At 34.0% G+C, this 17,629-nt stretch overlaps 1 protein-coding gene and 1 pseudogene across 2 annotated transcripts; both read left to right on the plus strand.

Moving 5' to 3' along the window:
* Positions 1 to 805: 805 nt before the first annotated feature.
* Positions 806 to 6,333, plus strand: LOC137828702 (glycosyltransferase family protein 47). 2 transcript variants are annotated; one of them, XM_068635383.2, is made up of 4 exons: positions 806 to 1,421; positions 1,688 to 1,810; positions 3,990 to 4,157; positions 4,300 to 6,333. In XM_068635383.2, exons 1-4 carry the CDS (start codon positions 1,092 to 1,094, stop codon positions 5,983 to 5,985), a joined length of 2,307 nt encoding a protein of 768 aa, XP_068491484.2. In that variant the 5' UTR covers positions 806 to 1,091; the 3' UTR covers positions 5,986 to 6,333. The 2 variants fall into 2 exon arrangements, with proteins under 2 accessions (XP_068491484.2, XP_090161040.1); XM_090304914.1 differs by lacking the exons at positions 806 to 1,421; positions 1,688 to 1,810 and adding an exon at positions 1,831 to 2,190.
* A 4,382-nt stretch (positions 6,334 to 10,715) lies between these two features.
* Positions 10,716 to 16,196, plus strand: LOC137829282 (uncharacterized; annotated as a pseudogene).
* Positions 16,197 to 17,629: the final 1,433 nt, after the last annotated feature.

The following is a 17,629-nucleotide window of genomic DNA, read 5'->3' on the forward strand; positions in this document are numbered from 1 at the left end:
TTAAATCTAAAATTATTTACAATACCCAGACATTAGTAATATTGTGACTGAATTGTAAGGAAAAAGTGTCTATAAGTAGAATATATCTTGGTCTACCAAACCATTAATCTTTTTTAAGTTAAATATTTAAATAAGATCATTTACACAACTTAAACGCGTAATAAAGTCAATAAGCACTTAAAGGCCCAATAAAATCACTATATTAATAATTTTGAAACCTAATTAAAATAGGATTATCAGACAGTAAAAATCTATTATTAATAATATAAACAAGTGACAATCTTAATTAATGAAATATTAATTAGCACATATTTATTCTTTAATTAACTTAATGTTTCAAATCACGGAGAAAAAGAAACTTAAAAACTGGACACTTGTAAAGTTATTTTTTTTCCCTAAAAACATGTCTTTATTAATTAATCTTTTGAAGTTGAATAATGGAAATTGCAAATATAGGTTAACTTAAACTTTCTAGTTTAATAAGTTAGGATTGAATTCAAAATTATGCATATAATAAATTTAACTTTCCCCATTCAAATTAAGGTAATAATGAAAAAAAATTGAAGTAATAGTTTTGAATATTAGATTAAAAGGAGTGTTATTTGGATAATTATTTTCTTACTGGTTAATTAGGTAATTTCGAGGAAAGAGAGAGGTTTTCCATGTTTTGTCTTCCGCGTGAGAGTTGAGGTGTTTGTCATTGGCAGCGAGTACTATTCCATCCCGTACGCGCGCAATTAACGTTGGACCAAATTATTGATAATTATCCAATTAATAAATAAATAGATTATTTAATTTATGAAAATTTAAAGAGCGTTTTAACATTAAGTGCGAAACGGCATATATAGCAGACCACCGAGGTAAGGAAGGTCCAGTGGCACAATAATTTTTAAAATTACAAGCTTGCCCTTGCGAAATGAAAAACACGCAGAGAGAGGAAGGGAGAGAAAAGAGAGAGTAAGAGACCCAAAGAACAAAAAAACGGGTTGGGTTTGGTTGTGTTGTGGGAATTGTGGAATGCTGGTGACGGAGTTGCAACGTGCCAGGGTGGTGTGAGATCTCCCGGCGGCACCGAGCATTTCTCCGGGGAGATGGGTTCGGGGCAGATTGGCGGCGGGAGCGGCGGAAACGGTGGTTGTTCTAACAGCGGCAGCGGGAGTTGTTGTGATATGAGTGTGAAGTGTTCGTGTAGGTGGAGATTGGAGAACCAACAGTACTATAAGCGGTTACTTTCTTCGGGTTTCGTTTTCTTCTTCGGGTGTTTCGTTTTGTTCGGATCCATTGCCACCCTCTACGGCTGGGTCGCTTTTCCCCCTACAGTGCGCTCCTCTCTCAACGGTTGTCGTGACGACAATGAGGGTTCTTGGTCTATTGGGATTTTCTACGGTGACTCCCCTTTCTCTCTTAAACCCATAGAAGCTGTAAGTTTCTTCTCTTTTTGCCCCCACTCTTTCATCTGCATGTATGTGTGAATTTCTCCTTTGAAGTTCGTTTTTTTAAGATAAAAATTAGAAACAGATGATTTTTTTTGTTTGGGGGTATTTTTTTTAATTTTTTTTTTAGGTTGTTAGGAGTGATGGTTTGGTTTTGGTGGAATGATGGTTGTGAATTATTTAATTGAGTTTTTTTGTGATATGGGTGATTTTTTGCTGTTTTGGAGAGTGATGGTGGTGTTGATTGTGTGCAGGCGAATGTATCCCACGATGAGAGTGCTGCTTGGCCTGTCGCCAATCCTGTGGTGACGTGTGCTTCGGTTTCTGATGCTGGTTTCCCTAGTAATTTTGTTGCTGACCCTTTCCTTTTTATTCAGGTAATAATAATAATAATAATGATAACAACAATAATAATAATAGGTTCTTGTTGTCACCCTTGTTCCTTCCTTCCCTCATCATGTATCTCTCTGGTGTTTCTGATTCTGTGAAATAGTTGTTTTAGTACTTTCACCTTCTTTTTTCTTCTGTGTCAGCATGACGGACCTTTTTTTACTTACTGTTTTGTTTGCCAACTCTGTTCCTAGATTCAGTTTTGAATCTCTCGGGATAGAGACTTGATGTTGGAACGTTTAGGGAAACAGTGAAAGATAGTACGTCATGTTATTGTTACTATACTTGTCCGGGTTAACTTGCATGTATCTGGAGAGGAAATTGCTTGGAGCTTTAAATCTGACATGGAGCGATAGTGTGTTTCTGGGTGAGGGAACTCATGTGGTTTATGTTTGTCGGATGTTTTTCTTTTAGAAGTTAGCTGTAAACTTCATTAGAATTTTTTATCTCACACAAAAGTTAACTAAGTTGTTTCAATTTAAAATCAATTTTAGGCCCAAAATCAAATCTTTAGCAGAGAATCTAACATGTAAAAATTTACTAGAAATCATGTTACATCAACATGTTTTTATTTTGGATAATCCAAGGGAAAACCAAGCACACATATATAGTTTTTTTCTGCTGAAGGCAGGGAGCCTGGAGTTTTATATATGCAAGTAATATTTTCTTAGCTGCTTGAGATGATTTCCTTCTTGTTTATTTTATTGAGAGCCGCTGAAAAGTTGACGGGGAGTCCAGGATATGTCTGATTGTAACAATTGAAGTGTGAAATGAGATAGAAATTTATGATTAGGTAGGGCTCGCGTGACTTCCTGTATTTTGTTCTTATCTGTAAGGTCTTGCTCTTATCTGCAAGATAGCGAGGTCCTTACTAATATTGTGTGTCATACTTAAAGAGGATCGTAGCTAAACAACCAGTTGTTTGTAAGTACCTAATATCAGTATTCTATTTAACATGAAAAGTAGGCTTCTATACGTGTAATGGTTATAGGATTCTGTAGTTAAACAATCAGTTATTTGTACTTTTAAGTACCTAGTAGTACTTGTACTCTATATAACATGAAACGTAGGCTTCCTACTCGCGTATGTATATCTGTGTGTTGTAGCACAAAAGGGTATTATCCTTCTTTTTTTATTGTAAGAGGATATTTATTAAATCTTCTGAGTTTTAGTGTCATCATCAGTCAATAGCTTTAATAATGAGGGTTTTCTTTTGTTTAAAAAATGAATCAGTTGCTCTTATGGTTGTGTGTTTTATGTTTTATAATTGAAAGCAGGCTAATTGGAATGGATCCAATGATAGGGAATGCCTAGAACAGTTCCATAATCTCTATTTTATCTATATTTCCCCCCTTAAATTTACATTTTGATTAAACAAATGAGTCTTGTTCCTGATTTATTGCCAATATGGTTTTTCTTCCTTTGGGGACCGTCTTAATTTTTTAAAAGGAAACACATCACACGTTCCTTTGAAGTTCTTTTCTAAATTTATGAACAGTGATTCATTAGAATGTAACCTGAAGTTGAAGTGCTTTTCTAGGAGGATGGACAATTACTATGCATGGTGTCGTTTGAAGTGTTTAGTTCTTTTAAGTGTCTCAACAAAGAGCAGCCCAATGCATAAGGATCTCACCGTGTAAGAAAAATATCTTAAGTGTTGTTGTCAGGGAAAAATATAATGGGTGAGATGCTGAGATGGGTTTAATATTGGAGAAAGGGTGATATTTCTATGGACTTATTCTAACAAAATGAGTCATGCCTTTCAAAGTATAATTTCAAAAAAGGTAGAATTATTTTCTAATAATTTTCCCCCTCATTTTCTATCCCTAGTTAAAATTTGTCTGCTAAACTATCTATCAGTTTGTCCGTGATTCTGACATCAATGAGATTGCAACAATTTTTTATGCATCATACATATGTTAGTCCATTCATTCACCATAGTGTCTACTTTTTGTTTTAGTTGATATCCGAATCTCCAAGTGAAAAAGTTATAATTATTAAATAAAAATTATATATTTTTACTTATGCACATAGAAGAGTATGAATGATTATGCAGAATAGGTTAATATCTCATTTGGAGTTGTCTGCCCTTTTGAAGTTTGTTGTTTTCTATATGTATGGATAGTCATTAAGAACCTATTCACTCATATTGGCATTGCAATTCAGGGAAATACTTTTTACCTGTTCTATGAGACAAAAAATTCAATCACTTATCAAGGAGATATTGGAGTTTCAAAAAGTACTGATAAGGGAGCAACATGGCAACAGCTGGGAATTGCATTGAATGAGGATTGGCATCTTTCTTATCCATATGTCTTTGAGCATGATGGCCAGGTATTGCTCGTGAAAAAGATAATGTTCATGTTTAGTTATGAACATAATGCATATGATTTGTCCAACGCTCTTTTACTTAAACTAATTATTGTAGTCAATTGTAGTCATGATATTCATTTTTTTTTCTTGTTTATGACTTCAGATATATATGATGCCTGAGGGAAGCAAGAAGGGAGATCTTCGTCTCTACCGTGCAGTTAACTTTCCTTTGCAGTGGAGGTTGGCAAAGGTCATCATAAAAAGGCCCCTTGTTGATTCTTTTATCATCAATTATGGTGGGAGGTATTGGCTTTTTGGCTCAGATCATAGTGGTTTTGGCTCCAAGAAAAATGGGCAGTTGGAGATCTGGTACAGCAATTCACCTCTTGGTCCTTGGAAACCTCACAAGAAGAATCCCATTTATAACATTGGCAAGAGCTTTGGAGCTCGCAATGGAGGCAGGCCATTTAAATATGAAGGAAATCTTTATCGTGTGGGTCAGGACTGTGGTGATACATATGGGAGACAGGTACGCGTTTTTAAGATAGAAACTCTCACTAGTGATGAGTACAAAGAAGTTGAAGTACCCTCGGGCTTTGTTGAACCAAACAAAGGTCGAAATGCTTGGAATGGTGCTCGACACCATCACTTAGATGTGCAACACCTGCCATCTGGTGGCTGGGTTGGGGTCATGGATGGGGATCGTGTTCCTTCTGGAGATTCAGCCAGGCGATTCACAGTTGGCTGTGCTTCTGTTGCAGTTGCTGCCATACTCATTGTTCTATTGGGTGTCTTACTTGGATTTGTGAATTGTATTGTCCCTCTAAATTGGTTCATTCACAACTCTGGAAAAAGGAATTTGACTCTCTTATCTTGGGAAAGGTCAAATATGTTATCTTCAAGGGTAAGGCGGTTTTGCAGCCGCCTGAACCGTGCCCCAACATTTCTGCGAGGTAAGATTAAGCATAATGCTTGTGCTAGGAGGTTTATTCTTTCCATAATATTTGCTGTGGGGGTTGTATTGATGTGCACTGGAGTGAAAAATATTTATGGTGGTAACGGTTCAGAAGAACCTTACCCGCTGAAAGGGCAGTATTCCCAGTTCACATTGTTAACAATGACCTATGATGCTCGACTCTGGAATTTGAAAATGTACGTGAAACACTACTCAAGATGCTCTTCTGTGCGGGAGATAGTGGTGGTGTGGAACAAGGGAGTTCCTCCGAAACCGAGTGATCTAGACTCTGCTGTACCAATAAGGATCAGGGTAGAGGAAAAGAACTCTCTGAATAATCGGTTCAGGGCCGATCCATTGATAAATACACGCTCAGTGCTGGAGCTTGATGATGACATTATGATGCCATGTAATGATATTGAGAGAGGTTTTAATGTGTGGCGTCAGCACCCAGATCGGATTGTTGGATTCTATCCTCGGCTCATTTCAGGGAGCCCTTTAAAATATAGGGGAGAAAAATATGCTCGGTTGCATAAAGGGTACAACATGATTCTTACTGGTGCAGCTTTTATTGATTCTCGAGTAGCTTTCAAGAGGTACTGGAGCAAGGAAGCAAAGCAGGGGAGGGAACTGGTAGACAAATATTTTAACTGTGAAGATGTGCTTTTGAATTACTTGTATGCTAATGCGAGCTCATCATCAAGGAGTGTTGATTATGTGAAACCAGCTTGGGCAATTGACACTTCAAAGTTTTCTGGTGCAGCGATTAGCCGAAACACGGAAGTGCATTATCAGCTAAGAAGTCAATGCCTGGTGAAATTTTCAGAGATGTATGGAAGTTTAGCTGGTCGTAAATGTGGATTTGACAGTAGGAAAGATGGTTGGGATGTATAGTAGGGAGTTTTTGTTATAGGAAGGTTCTTGCCAACTTTGTAATTTTCATCTTTGCGGGTATAAAGTCTTCTTGTTCATACTTGTACCCCACTGTGAATCTTATTTAGGGGGTTTTTTCAATAGAATGAATGTCTGCAACATGTAAATTGGTTCCATAATGGCCTTTTCATGTTATATTTTTTAATTTGTGCCTCCGACCCCCCGGGGGTGGTTTGTGATGGAAGAAGGAAACACAGGGAAAGATCAGACAAATGCAAAATAGGACTACAACTCTTTCCTAAAGACATTTCTTTCTCAGGAACTGTATAATCCTCCCATTCATTTTAATTTACATTGCTTTTCTTCTTAGATTGCACTTTGGTTTCTGGTTAAAGGAGGCGAAGATGAACTATGACGCATGGCATCACTAACACAAAATAGACCACTGTTTCCTCTCTCGGGAACAATAACTGTTTCTGCAATTTTCACCAATTCATATAAAAAGTCGGAAAAGTGTTCGCAAAAGCACACATTTATGGGCTGCATGTTTGGTCGAATGTTGGAATTAATTTTTTTTATACCGTTGTGAAATTTCAACTTTTTATATATGGTTATTGAGATTGATAATAACCGAAGATGTTTATTAATGATTTTTTATTCAATTATTAACATTCTTAGGTAGAGTTTTCCCTTCAATTTGTTCGAATCAATCGTTAAAAATATTATTCTTGAATTATGTTTGATTAATATTTTTAAAAGGGAAAACATGTTTTTTGAACTATGTATCTCACGGAGAGGTGGGAAAGCAAAATTTCCAACTTAAAAAAATAATTTTTTTTTGGTGATAAAAATGTCATATTACTTTTATTATACCATTTAATGTGATGAATAATTAAATTATTAATAAACTACGTTACTCCTTTTTCCGTACAAAAATGTATAAATCTTTTTTAATAATATTTTTACAAATCAAACAAATTTTAAGCATTGGAATCATAATTTCTAGATTCACGATTCCTAAAATTCATTATATTTCCAAATCATGAAAAAAACTTAGCATACATGAAGTTTACACAGTAGTAAAATTCATAGATTACGGCTGATGTTGAAAAAAAATTAAACTTCATTTCCAAGAAATTATCCACTACCAATATCAAAAGTTCATTTGAAGTGGGTGAGACAAGTGGTTACTTCCATTAATACTCACTTCAATTTGTAATTTCGTTAATTTTTAATGACTTTATTTATTCTTAGTTGTGGAATTGAAAAATATTTGTTTTTTTTAATCATTGTCTTTAAAAGTTCAAAAAGTATCATTAATTATGCTATTGTTAATTATATATTTATTTTTTATCTAATACTTCATTTATGTATGTATATTTATATATTATGATAAGGGGTAAAATAAAATATTATATAACAATCTTATTTTGATAAAGAAAATTATTTCCACTGTTTGATATATTCAAAAAGAACTCTAAAGACACACACAAAAACAGAGGGGGTAAAGTTGTAGCTCTACCTATGCTTTAAAATTTATCCTTTCATTTTCTTTTTAACTTCTTTTAAAGTTGCTTTGTAGGAACTCCTAAGTGAATACTTTTTCTTGATTTTAATAAAACAGATGTACAATTTTTTTTATTTTACCATTTTTCTCTCCATATAATAAATGCATACATAAATTATTTTGTTCTAACAAGTGGTCTAATATCGAGACTATCCTATCCTAACATAAACACTATTATCCTTCTGGATATTTGACGCTATCCTAACATAAACACTATTATCCATCCGGATATTTGACACGTGGGCGCATCTCGGTTGATCCATCTAACAAACTTTATTCAAGATCATTATGAAATAATCACCTTTAAATCATAATTAAATGACAATTGGGTTCCATTGGGTGTGTCCCAACTCATCAATCGTACGCTATAAGGTTCATCACCACAACTATAAATTGACAAATCCACTCAGACCAAAGGTAATCCTAGAGTTATCTCACACTCAAACCTTGAAACTAACTTGAGTGTTCAAATGGCATTGCAGTACCCCTGCTAGAAAGATTGATAAGACCGACAACCGAAGATCCCGCCCCTGCAAAAATATTTTGGCACTCACTTGGGGGGTCGGGAGAAAACCTTACCCAGAAAGCCACATGGTAATCACCAGGAACATGACGAACAACAATAAGCACCCAACCAAGGAGGTGGAGAACCACCAGGAATATCTCATGCCAATGATAAGAGAAACGAGAAAAGAGCTAAAAATGCTGAAGAAATGGATATCCTTAAGAGAAAAAAACGAGAAGAAATAAGGACCCTTAAAGAGGAAAATGGCCATATGATGCAACAAATGAATATCACAACCATCCAAATCACACAGGACGGGAGTTAAGACCTCATAAAACCCAACCAACAAACCAATATGAGTACGGAAGCCAACAACTCTTACTAATGGAGCTCTAAACCACCAGTCTCCGCCAGTACTCTTGGGAAGTCTTCCCGTCACAGCCCTTTCATCGAGGTCATAATGGAAGTCTATCTTCAAAGCAACTAGAGAACACACTGGACAAATATGATAGTATCACCGATCCCGACAAACACATCAACGCATATGTCATGCATATTAGCTTGTACATTGTCGACAACGCCCTTCTCTACCAAGTATTCTCCTCACGTCCCTAAAAGGTGTCACACTGAGTTGATTTACACTATTGTCATCCCACTGCATCGATTTCTTCAACACCTTAATCAATATATTCGAAATGCAATTCACGACAAATAGACATCACCATTTAACTTCAATCACACTTGTCAACATAAAGTAAGAGAAGACAAAGTCACTACACGAAATTATTCTTAATATAAAGGTTGAATAAATTAATAATGTATATATAAAATTATACAACTTTGTGATAGTTATAAATTATTTTAGTGGTATATTAGTTGATGGTATAAATTGTTTATTTGTTGACTTATGTAGATATTTATTGAAAATATCTTATTAGGTAATGATTATGCTATTATGATTAGATTTCATTGATCTTATACACCTTGTTAAAAAGTAGGTAGCACTTGAATAATGTTATCTTTAACATGATAAATATGGGATAAGTAAGAGTAATGTATAGATTTTGGTTTATTAAGATTGTAAATTTAATTAATGTTTGTGGCGTTTGAACCTATTTCTTAATCTACTGGTGGGGTAATTAAGTGCACAATGGGGGATATCTATGCATGAAACAAATTTTCAAACTAATTAAACAAAATTCAAGAGAATATAATTATTAGTCTGAGACATATAAAGATTAAGCCTACCACAAAAAATGTAATATTTCTTCAAGTCATTATTTTAGTTAAAATATATATGTTAGATGTGTATATATATAAATGTATAATTACCTAAGTTAACTTGAGTATAGATGCTTGGACCCCGTTCCTAAATCTCTCATATTAAGCTTTCTACAAACTACTGATAGTACAAGCAACAATCACATGCTAAAGACTGGATCATTTTATAATTAGTATTATTTATTTAATAATTAAAAAATTACTTACAGATTTTGAGAATATTCATGGCCAAAGATAAATAGTAAAATTTAATTTTTGTCAAATATATATACATATATGTAAATAGAAATTAAATGTTTAATTAATTAGATGTTAGTTTGTACATTTTAAAGAGTTATACAAATTAATTTGAAAGAAATGTGGAAATTGGTTAATTACCAACATATCATAAAATATTGAGAGAAGACTTTTTAAAAAAATTAATTAGGTTAGAAGCAGTAATAATTAAAATACACTAACTTCTATGGACTAAATAAGAAATAAAATAAATATAATTTACTTAAACATAAAAGGCCTAATTTTGTATTTGGTCATTTTCATTTGATCTAATTATAGTTTTTTTACGTAAATTATTCTTTTATATATGATTTCGAACAATTTAAAGAAATTATTTGGATGGTATCTAAAATATTAACAATTTATATTCTAGAAATTAATAATTTAATTAAAGGTAATATGCATTATATTAAACTAATTGTTCTGATCTAAATAAAAAGAGAAATATTTAATTAAAGAAGAAATGATGAGCTGAATTAAAAATAATAGACATTATTGGTAAAATATTTTTTTTTACCTATTTCTTCCTAATAATTTAAACCTTTTTTAAAAGTTAAAAATAATAAACATTACAGATGATATTATTTCAAGATTAGGGGGACAAAATAAAATTTTAGACAAAAAAAAAAATGAAAAATCACATGTCCTTCGAGGACTCAATTTCTCATATAACACTATTTAAATTTTTATTTCTCCATCTAATTAACATCCTTTTGTTTTTATTTTTCTATCTAGCACCCTTTTGTTTTTATTTTCCTATCTAACACTATTTCAAAAGTAAAAAAAATAATAAATTAAAAAAATTGATAATTTTAATTTTGAATCCATTAAATAAATAAATATTTTTAATATTTAAAATAGTTAAAAATATAATTAATGAATAAAAACAGAAACAAAAATAAATAAAGAAAGGCAGAAAAAATAATAATAACTAAAAACAGAAAAGATATAAAATAAATGCAAAACAAAATAAGATAAAGATAAAAGATATAAAAAAAATATAAACAAGATAAAGATAAGAGATATAAGGGGATACTAAATAAGTATGTCACACCCAACATCTTTGATTTCTTCATGTTTCCTTTTGTATTTCACACCCAACATTTTGTTTGTTGTCAACAAATGGCTTCATTATATGTCATTGTTCACTATGATTTATCAATGAAAGAATGTCCCATTGAAGGATGTACATTCAATTCTATGACACCAAAAGTTGTTGCTATCAAAAGAGGAATGACCCTACAAAGTATGAAAGAAGTCATCCTCAGAAAACTGCATAGGGAAGCAGAAGAAATGGTCGCAACAATTCACTTCCGCTACCCGATTAGACTTGGTGGAGGGGTAAGTCATTACACCGCCATCGAGATGACCGAGGATGATGATGTTGAGGCATTCTTTGACATCTACGACTCCATTCAACTACAAACCAGACCCGAAGTGTACGTCACATTTGAAAGGTTTGCATCTTCATCAACACAATGTCAACCCACACATTCCTCTCCTTCACTAAACATTCATTTTGAACCATCACAAGAAGTTCAACCTTCATACCACCACCTATCACAACTATTGTCCCACGAAGCACCACACCCTTTCTCATTAGATATGAATGAACCCACCCATCAACATCTTGAGGAATGGGAAAAAGACATGCAGTCATATACCCAACTATTAAGTGGTCAATATATCAGCCTAGACAAACACAAAAATCAACAACTCGCTCAAGAATCACCACAAGAGCATGTGGTTGTTGGTCTTCCCAATGAAGTCTTTGATCCTTCTAGTGAGGATGAAGACGAAATACTTGCAGCTGCTGATGATGAGAAGTTAAAAGAACCACATGCACACCATACAAACAATCAACAACATGAACATAACTCATCTTATGTCCCATAGGAGCATTTTTTGCACTTTCCACCTGAACCACCTATGTATGACCCAACATTTGGTAATGTCTTTGATCGCGACACAGTAGTGTATCCTCTAGGGACACTTTTCGTTGGCCAACAGTTCAACACCAAGGAAGAAGCTCAAGATGCCATCAATCGTTTCCACATTATCAATCATTGCACATACAAGGTGTCATCATCAAATTAATCAAGGCTCCTAGTTTGATGTGTTCATGATGATTACGCATGGAGGTGTAGATTGATTTTGCAAACCAAGAATCAATTGTGGGAAATTATGAAGTTGGAAGGTGTTCACACCTGTGTATCCTCTATGATCTCAAAAGACCACAATAAGTTGGGGCATCGAATGATTGCATCGAATGATTGCACAAAGCATTCATGAAATCATCCAAGTTGACCCTTCCACACCAGTGTCAACCATAATAGCGCACATGAAGTCATCCTTGGGGTATACAGTCACATATAAAAAGGCATGGCTAAGAAAACAACTGGCCATAGAAAATGTATATGGCAATTGGGAAGAGTCATACCAAAAATTTCCAACACTCCTAAATGTAATGTAACTTTACATTCCTGGGTTTATTTGGAAAATAAAGGCCCAACCTGCTTATGAAGGAAACCAATTGGACACGGACCACATCATCTTCAAGAGGGTATTTTGGACATTCAAACCATGCATTGATGGTTTCAAATTTTGCAAGCCGGTGGTCCAAGTTGATGAAACTTTCTTGTATGGGAAATATAGAGGAGCGTTATTGGTCGCAATTGCGCAAGATGGTCAGAACAACATATTACCAATTGCCTTCACCATCGTAGAGGGTGAAACTGCTGATGCTTGGTTCTTTTTCTTGCAATACCTACAAAGATATGTCACTTCGCAAGATGGTCTTTGCTCATTTCTGACTGCCACAAATCAATAAAGAGTGCATACTCTAGAGACGATAGTGGTTGGAACAACAATAATTCTATGCATGTGTATTGCATTCGGCACATAACACAGAACTTCATGAGGCGGTTTAGAAATACAACACTAAAGAAAGATGTTATCAACATGGGTAATTGTCCTTATACATTAAGTTAATCAACTCTTTCAAATTATACATATTGTTTTTGTCAATTTTAATTACTAACTACATTTGCAACAAATAATTACAGCATATGGAATAGAGCCACACTTTTTTTACTACTACAACATAGAGAGAAAAATCCTGAGGCAACTCAGTGGCTGGATGATATCCTGAGAGAGAAGTGGACTCTTGCATGGGACAACGGTAAAAGGTGGGGACATATGACAACCAATATGGCTGAGTCGATCAACTATGTTTTGAAGAAAACAAGAAATCTTCCAATATCTTCCATGGTGATGGCAACATACACTCGTTGCAATAAATTCTTCACAAATAGAGGCAGGCAAGTGGAAGCCATGATGGTTGTTGGACATGAATACTCTGAAGTTGTAGTAAAAGCATTGAAAGATGCACAATCAAAGGCAAACACTAATAGAATGCTTTCCTTTGATAGGAGGAACACCAGATTTTTGGTAGAAGAAAGACAAAATCCAAGAGAAGTACGACCACCAGACCGATTTGCAGTTCGCTTGGACGAATTATGGTGTGACTGTGGGAAATTCCAAAAACTACACCTACCATGCTCCCATGTGCTTGCTGCATGCAAATATGTTCACCACGATTTTGCTAGGTACATTTCACATGTGTACACATTGCAACAGGTCTTTCATGTTTACGAAGGACTATTTGGTGAACTCAGAAATGAAGAGTATTGGCCTGCATACATTGGTCAAATACTATGTCCAAGTCCTGACATGAAAAGAACCTCAAAGGGGAGGCCTAAGTCACAAAAAGAACGTGTCCCAACATTACTAGAACGTCCATTTCTCGTCATTAATTATGTTTCATTTTGCACAAACTATTTAATGTACCATTGAAGAAAATATTAAATGAATGATCATCTCTCATTTATTTTCCTTTTTATGATCAACATATACTTATTTACTATCGCCTTATATCTCTTATATTTATCTTGTTTTGATTATTTTTTTTATATCTTTTATCTTTATCTTATTTTGTTTTGCCTTTATTTTATATCTTTTATGTTTTTAGTTATTATTTCTTTTTCTAACATTCTTTATTTATTTCTATTTTTTGTTTTTATTTTTATTGCTGCTGTTTTTATTTTCTATACTTATTTATTTTTGTATTTTTTTCTTCTCATTTTTAAGCATTAAGTGTAGCATTTGCATTGGTTTTTTTTTTTTAGGATTTTGCATTTAGGATAAACACTTCAATATTATCTGTGTCCACTACTAAATAATACAAATTGACTTTGGTTTTTTTATAATTATGTCCTGTATTTTTTACTTGAAATTAACATGATTACATCAATAATAATAATAATAAATACTAATTTATGTTTATAGATTCAACTTTTATGTTGTTGTAGGGTTTAATTTTTTATTTTCTTCATTCTTTAAACAAATAATTTTAAACTAAAGATTTTTAATTTATTACTTTTTTATTTTTATTTTGGAAAAACTCATTTCTTTATTTATTAATTATATTTCTAACTATTTTAAACATTAAAAATGTTTATTTTTTTAATACATTCAAAATTAAAATTATCAATTTTTTTAATTTTTTTTTTAAACTTTTGAAATGGTGCTAGATAGGGAAATAAAAACAAAAGGGTGTTAGGATGCTAGATAGAGAATAAAAACAAGAGGTTGCTATATGGAAAAATAAAAATTTAAACAGTATTATATGAGGAATTGAACTCGAACTACAAAACAAAGCATAAGTCCTTCCTATAATCAAATAATTTTCATAATAAAAAAATAAATTCTAATATTAATAAGAAAGTGAAAAGTACAATTATTTATATTAAAAAATATTTATAAAAATTTATAAGTGATTAGATACATATAATAAATTTTAAAGAAATATAAATTGTATATTTATAAAATGATGAAATTATTTTTTTTATAAATTAATTTTAATTAGTTATTAAATAATAATTTTATTATTACTATTTTATTTATTTATTTATTATTTTATTTATATATTATTATTATTAATTACTTTATTATTATTATTATTTTAATATATTGTTGTTTTATTATCTCTAAGTCTGGTAATTGAAGCTGCTAAGAAGTAAGAGAGCATTGATGCAATAAACCTTAGATTTGATTCTGACTCAAAACCTAGAAGTTGTGAACTTAGATGTTGTTAGATTGGAAATTCTCTTTAGAGAATTAACGAAATTGTGAGGTGTAAAGCCTTAAAATGGTAAGGTGGACATGAGAACGTACGAAGCATAGACACGGATCCTACACAAATACAAATATGGTTACATGATTAACTTAAAATTATAGGACACGAGACATACATTAATATATATATATATATGTATATATACTTTATCCTTTATAAAATGTATTAATATACTTTATAATTTAAAAAAAATTAAGAGAATCATTTGTATAAAGGTTTAACATATGTAAATAATAATGTGAATTTGTTCAAGCAAAGAGGGCCTAGATAGTATCTGGAGCTGGTTGTACAATCACTGACATGTCGATGATCTCCTTGCTTCTTTTTTCGAGTCTTCTTCTTCAAATTTTGGCGTTCGGTCGGGGTTTACTTGAAAAAAGTAAGTAATCTGTATATAGAGTGTATATTTGTAAACTAATTAAAGCGTACCTTATACCTTTGCAAAAGGGTTTATTTATATTGTTGGTCATGGACCCTTGTTGTGATGGATTGAATATCAGTTGTTCACTAATGTGTATCATGATCTCTGATTTATAGGGAAATATACTAGTATATAGGTATGTTGGTATATCTGAAAAATATTTGTATCATCTTTTGGTTAATCCGAATTTATCGGATTAGTCAAAGATATTTCCCGCATAATTCGGGACATAAATGTGACTCGTAAAGGGCTTTTGTAGCTGTCGTTGCCATCATTTATTAAGTGCTTTAAGTATGCTTTGGCGCGGTCGGTCGATCACTGAGCCCGAGTAATTGGTTTGTTCGGTACCGACCAGTACACTTGCCACCCAGGCTTGAAGAAGCATTAGTTTCTAAAGATTCGAGATGTAACTGTTGGGTGCCTCGAGGTGAGATGTGACTGTTGGGTGCATTTAATGCTGTTAGGGATGTGACTCACTCTTTTTCAAAAAAAATCGTTTCATAGATACTGTTTGATCCAAAGATCTAATGGCTTTTGATGTGTGTCGTTTCGTATGCCGAGTGTCTGAGTCTTGGATGAAAAGAGATCTGACGGTGCCGAATAGTGAGTATCTAATTCTCTCTCTTCGTGCCTTTTCTATAAATAGAGGTGCTCACGAATGTTAAAGGGTTTGTTGTTCATCGTCTATGCCTAAGAATTCATTAATCGTGCTCCGAGTGTCGAGTCTCACACAACTTGCTTTCTTTTGCGTTTGTCATTAAAAAGGTTAGTGATGTCTTCCTCTATTGAGTCCTTTGATATTATTGTGAATATAGAGTATTCTGATCCCACTCACTCCGCATCTGGAAAAGTGAGAAATGATTCAGACCAATCGGTCGGCGTCGGTTCTGATATTCCTGACTACGAGTGGGTTGATCCACACATATTAGACGTTGCTACTTGCTTTAGGGGTCCTACTGCTTTAGACGGGTTTTTTTTTGTCTAAAGTGACTATTCTAAAATTTGACGCTCCCTCGGATGCAGTTGCAGCAGATAGTTGCAGTCACTTCAACAGAGTATGTCACAACCGGTAGAATGCTCCTCAAGAGTTTATTACTTTTTTCAATGACTTGCATGTTACCTTTCCATTTTATGAGTTCACGATGGGGGTCCTTCGGATTCTCAACGTTACCCCTACTCAGCTGCATCCCAATTCATGGGCTGCTCTTCAAAGCCTTCAAGGGAATTTGCGATGTTTTTAGGTTGAGACTGATGCTGCAAACTTTTCTTTTCTATTATAATTCCTAACCTATCACCCCCGTGAGTTGGTTATCCTTGACTAGTTGTCCGGGTAGTATCCTTTTTTCTCCTTACACTTCATCCTACAAACACTTTAAGGAGAAGTATTTCAAAGTTTTTATCGAACCAGACGACAAACCATATTTTTACGACTATGAAGGAGGTCGAAGTTCCCGTTTCATTGGACTCGAAATCCCAAACGTTACGTGTCCTGGCTGAGGTCCTCAATGAGTCCTCATGATAAAGCAATCTTTTCCATTCTCGACCAACATCCTCATAGGCTTTCAATTAGGGCTTGTTTCCTTGTTTGAGTCGTCCAAGAGGTAGACGAATCTGATCGGTATGCTACATTTCAATGTATAAAATTTTATTTGATATTCTGCCTGGATGATTAAGTGTTTTGTATTTCGCAAAAATAATGGCTCAAGTCACCTGGAGTCCACAAAATATTTAAAGCAACTAAAACCCCAGGCGCTCAAGCGCCAAAAAGTGTCATTGGAAGTACTTGGTGTGGGAACCTCATCCCCGATCGTTTACGTGGTGCCTCCTACGACAACCCTGCCTCCTCCGGGAAAAAGAAAGAGAGGTCGTCCGGGTAAAACATCCTAGCCCCGATCGAATACTGGGTTGTCAACCACACCCTCAATACTTGGTGGGGTCTACAACTGGCCCAGGGTGTTCAAATCAGGATGACACCCGAAGAAGAAAGCATTCTAACTAGTATCTCAACGGATGACTTGGTAGAGGGGTTGACCGAGATGCTAAGTCGTTCCTTGGTGGTGACCCACACATTGGGCGATGAATTAAAGAGAAATTCGGCTGCGTAGAATTGGTCGAGTCCTCAAGCTTTCTGAAACCTACCTTGGAGGCTATGGGCACGCTGGATGAAAAATGCCACCAAGCAGTGCTAAAGATGACGAGGCGAAGGGTAAAGTCTTAGTGCTGAAAACCAAGTTGCAAATACAGAAGGCCGACCGAGCAAAGGTCGAGGAAGAAAAGAAAATGATACCTGCAAAGTTGGATGAATTTGAGGCTTTCCTCCTGCGTATTAGCAAAAACTGCTATTTTTTTCAAGGCGTGCGCCAAGCTGCATTTCTAATGACGTGCCAATCAATGATGAACGGTACGATGTCGACAAAG

The sequence above is a fragment of the Phaseolus vulgaris genome, chromosome 7, assembly GCF_051622355.1.
Source record: "Phaseolus vulgaris cultivar YP4 chromosome 7, ASM5162235v1, whole genome shotgun sequence".
NCBI classification, from domain to species: domain Eukaryota; kingdom Viridiplantae; phylum Streptophyta; class Magnoliopsida; order Fabales; family Fabaceae; genus Phaseolus; species Phaseolus vulgaris.

What these genes read in the sequence shown, in the direction of transcription:
- LOC137828702 (XM_068635383.2), top strand. Translation starts at nt 1,092, where the DNA reads ATGGGTTCGGGGCAGATTGGCGGCGGGAGCGGCGGAAACGGTGGTTGT. An exon ending in ACCCTTTCCTTTTTATTCAG is followed by an intron (nt 1,811 to 3,989) that starts GTAATAATAATA and finishes ATTGCAATTCAG; the next exon opens with GGAAATACTTTTTACCTGTT. An exon ending in TCTTTGAGCATGATGGCCAG is followed by an intron (nt 4,158 to 4,299) that starts GTATTGCTCGTG and finishes TTATGACTTCAG; the next exon opens with ATATATATGATGCCTGAGGG.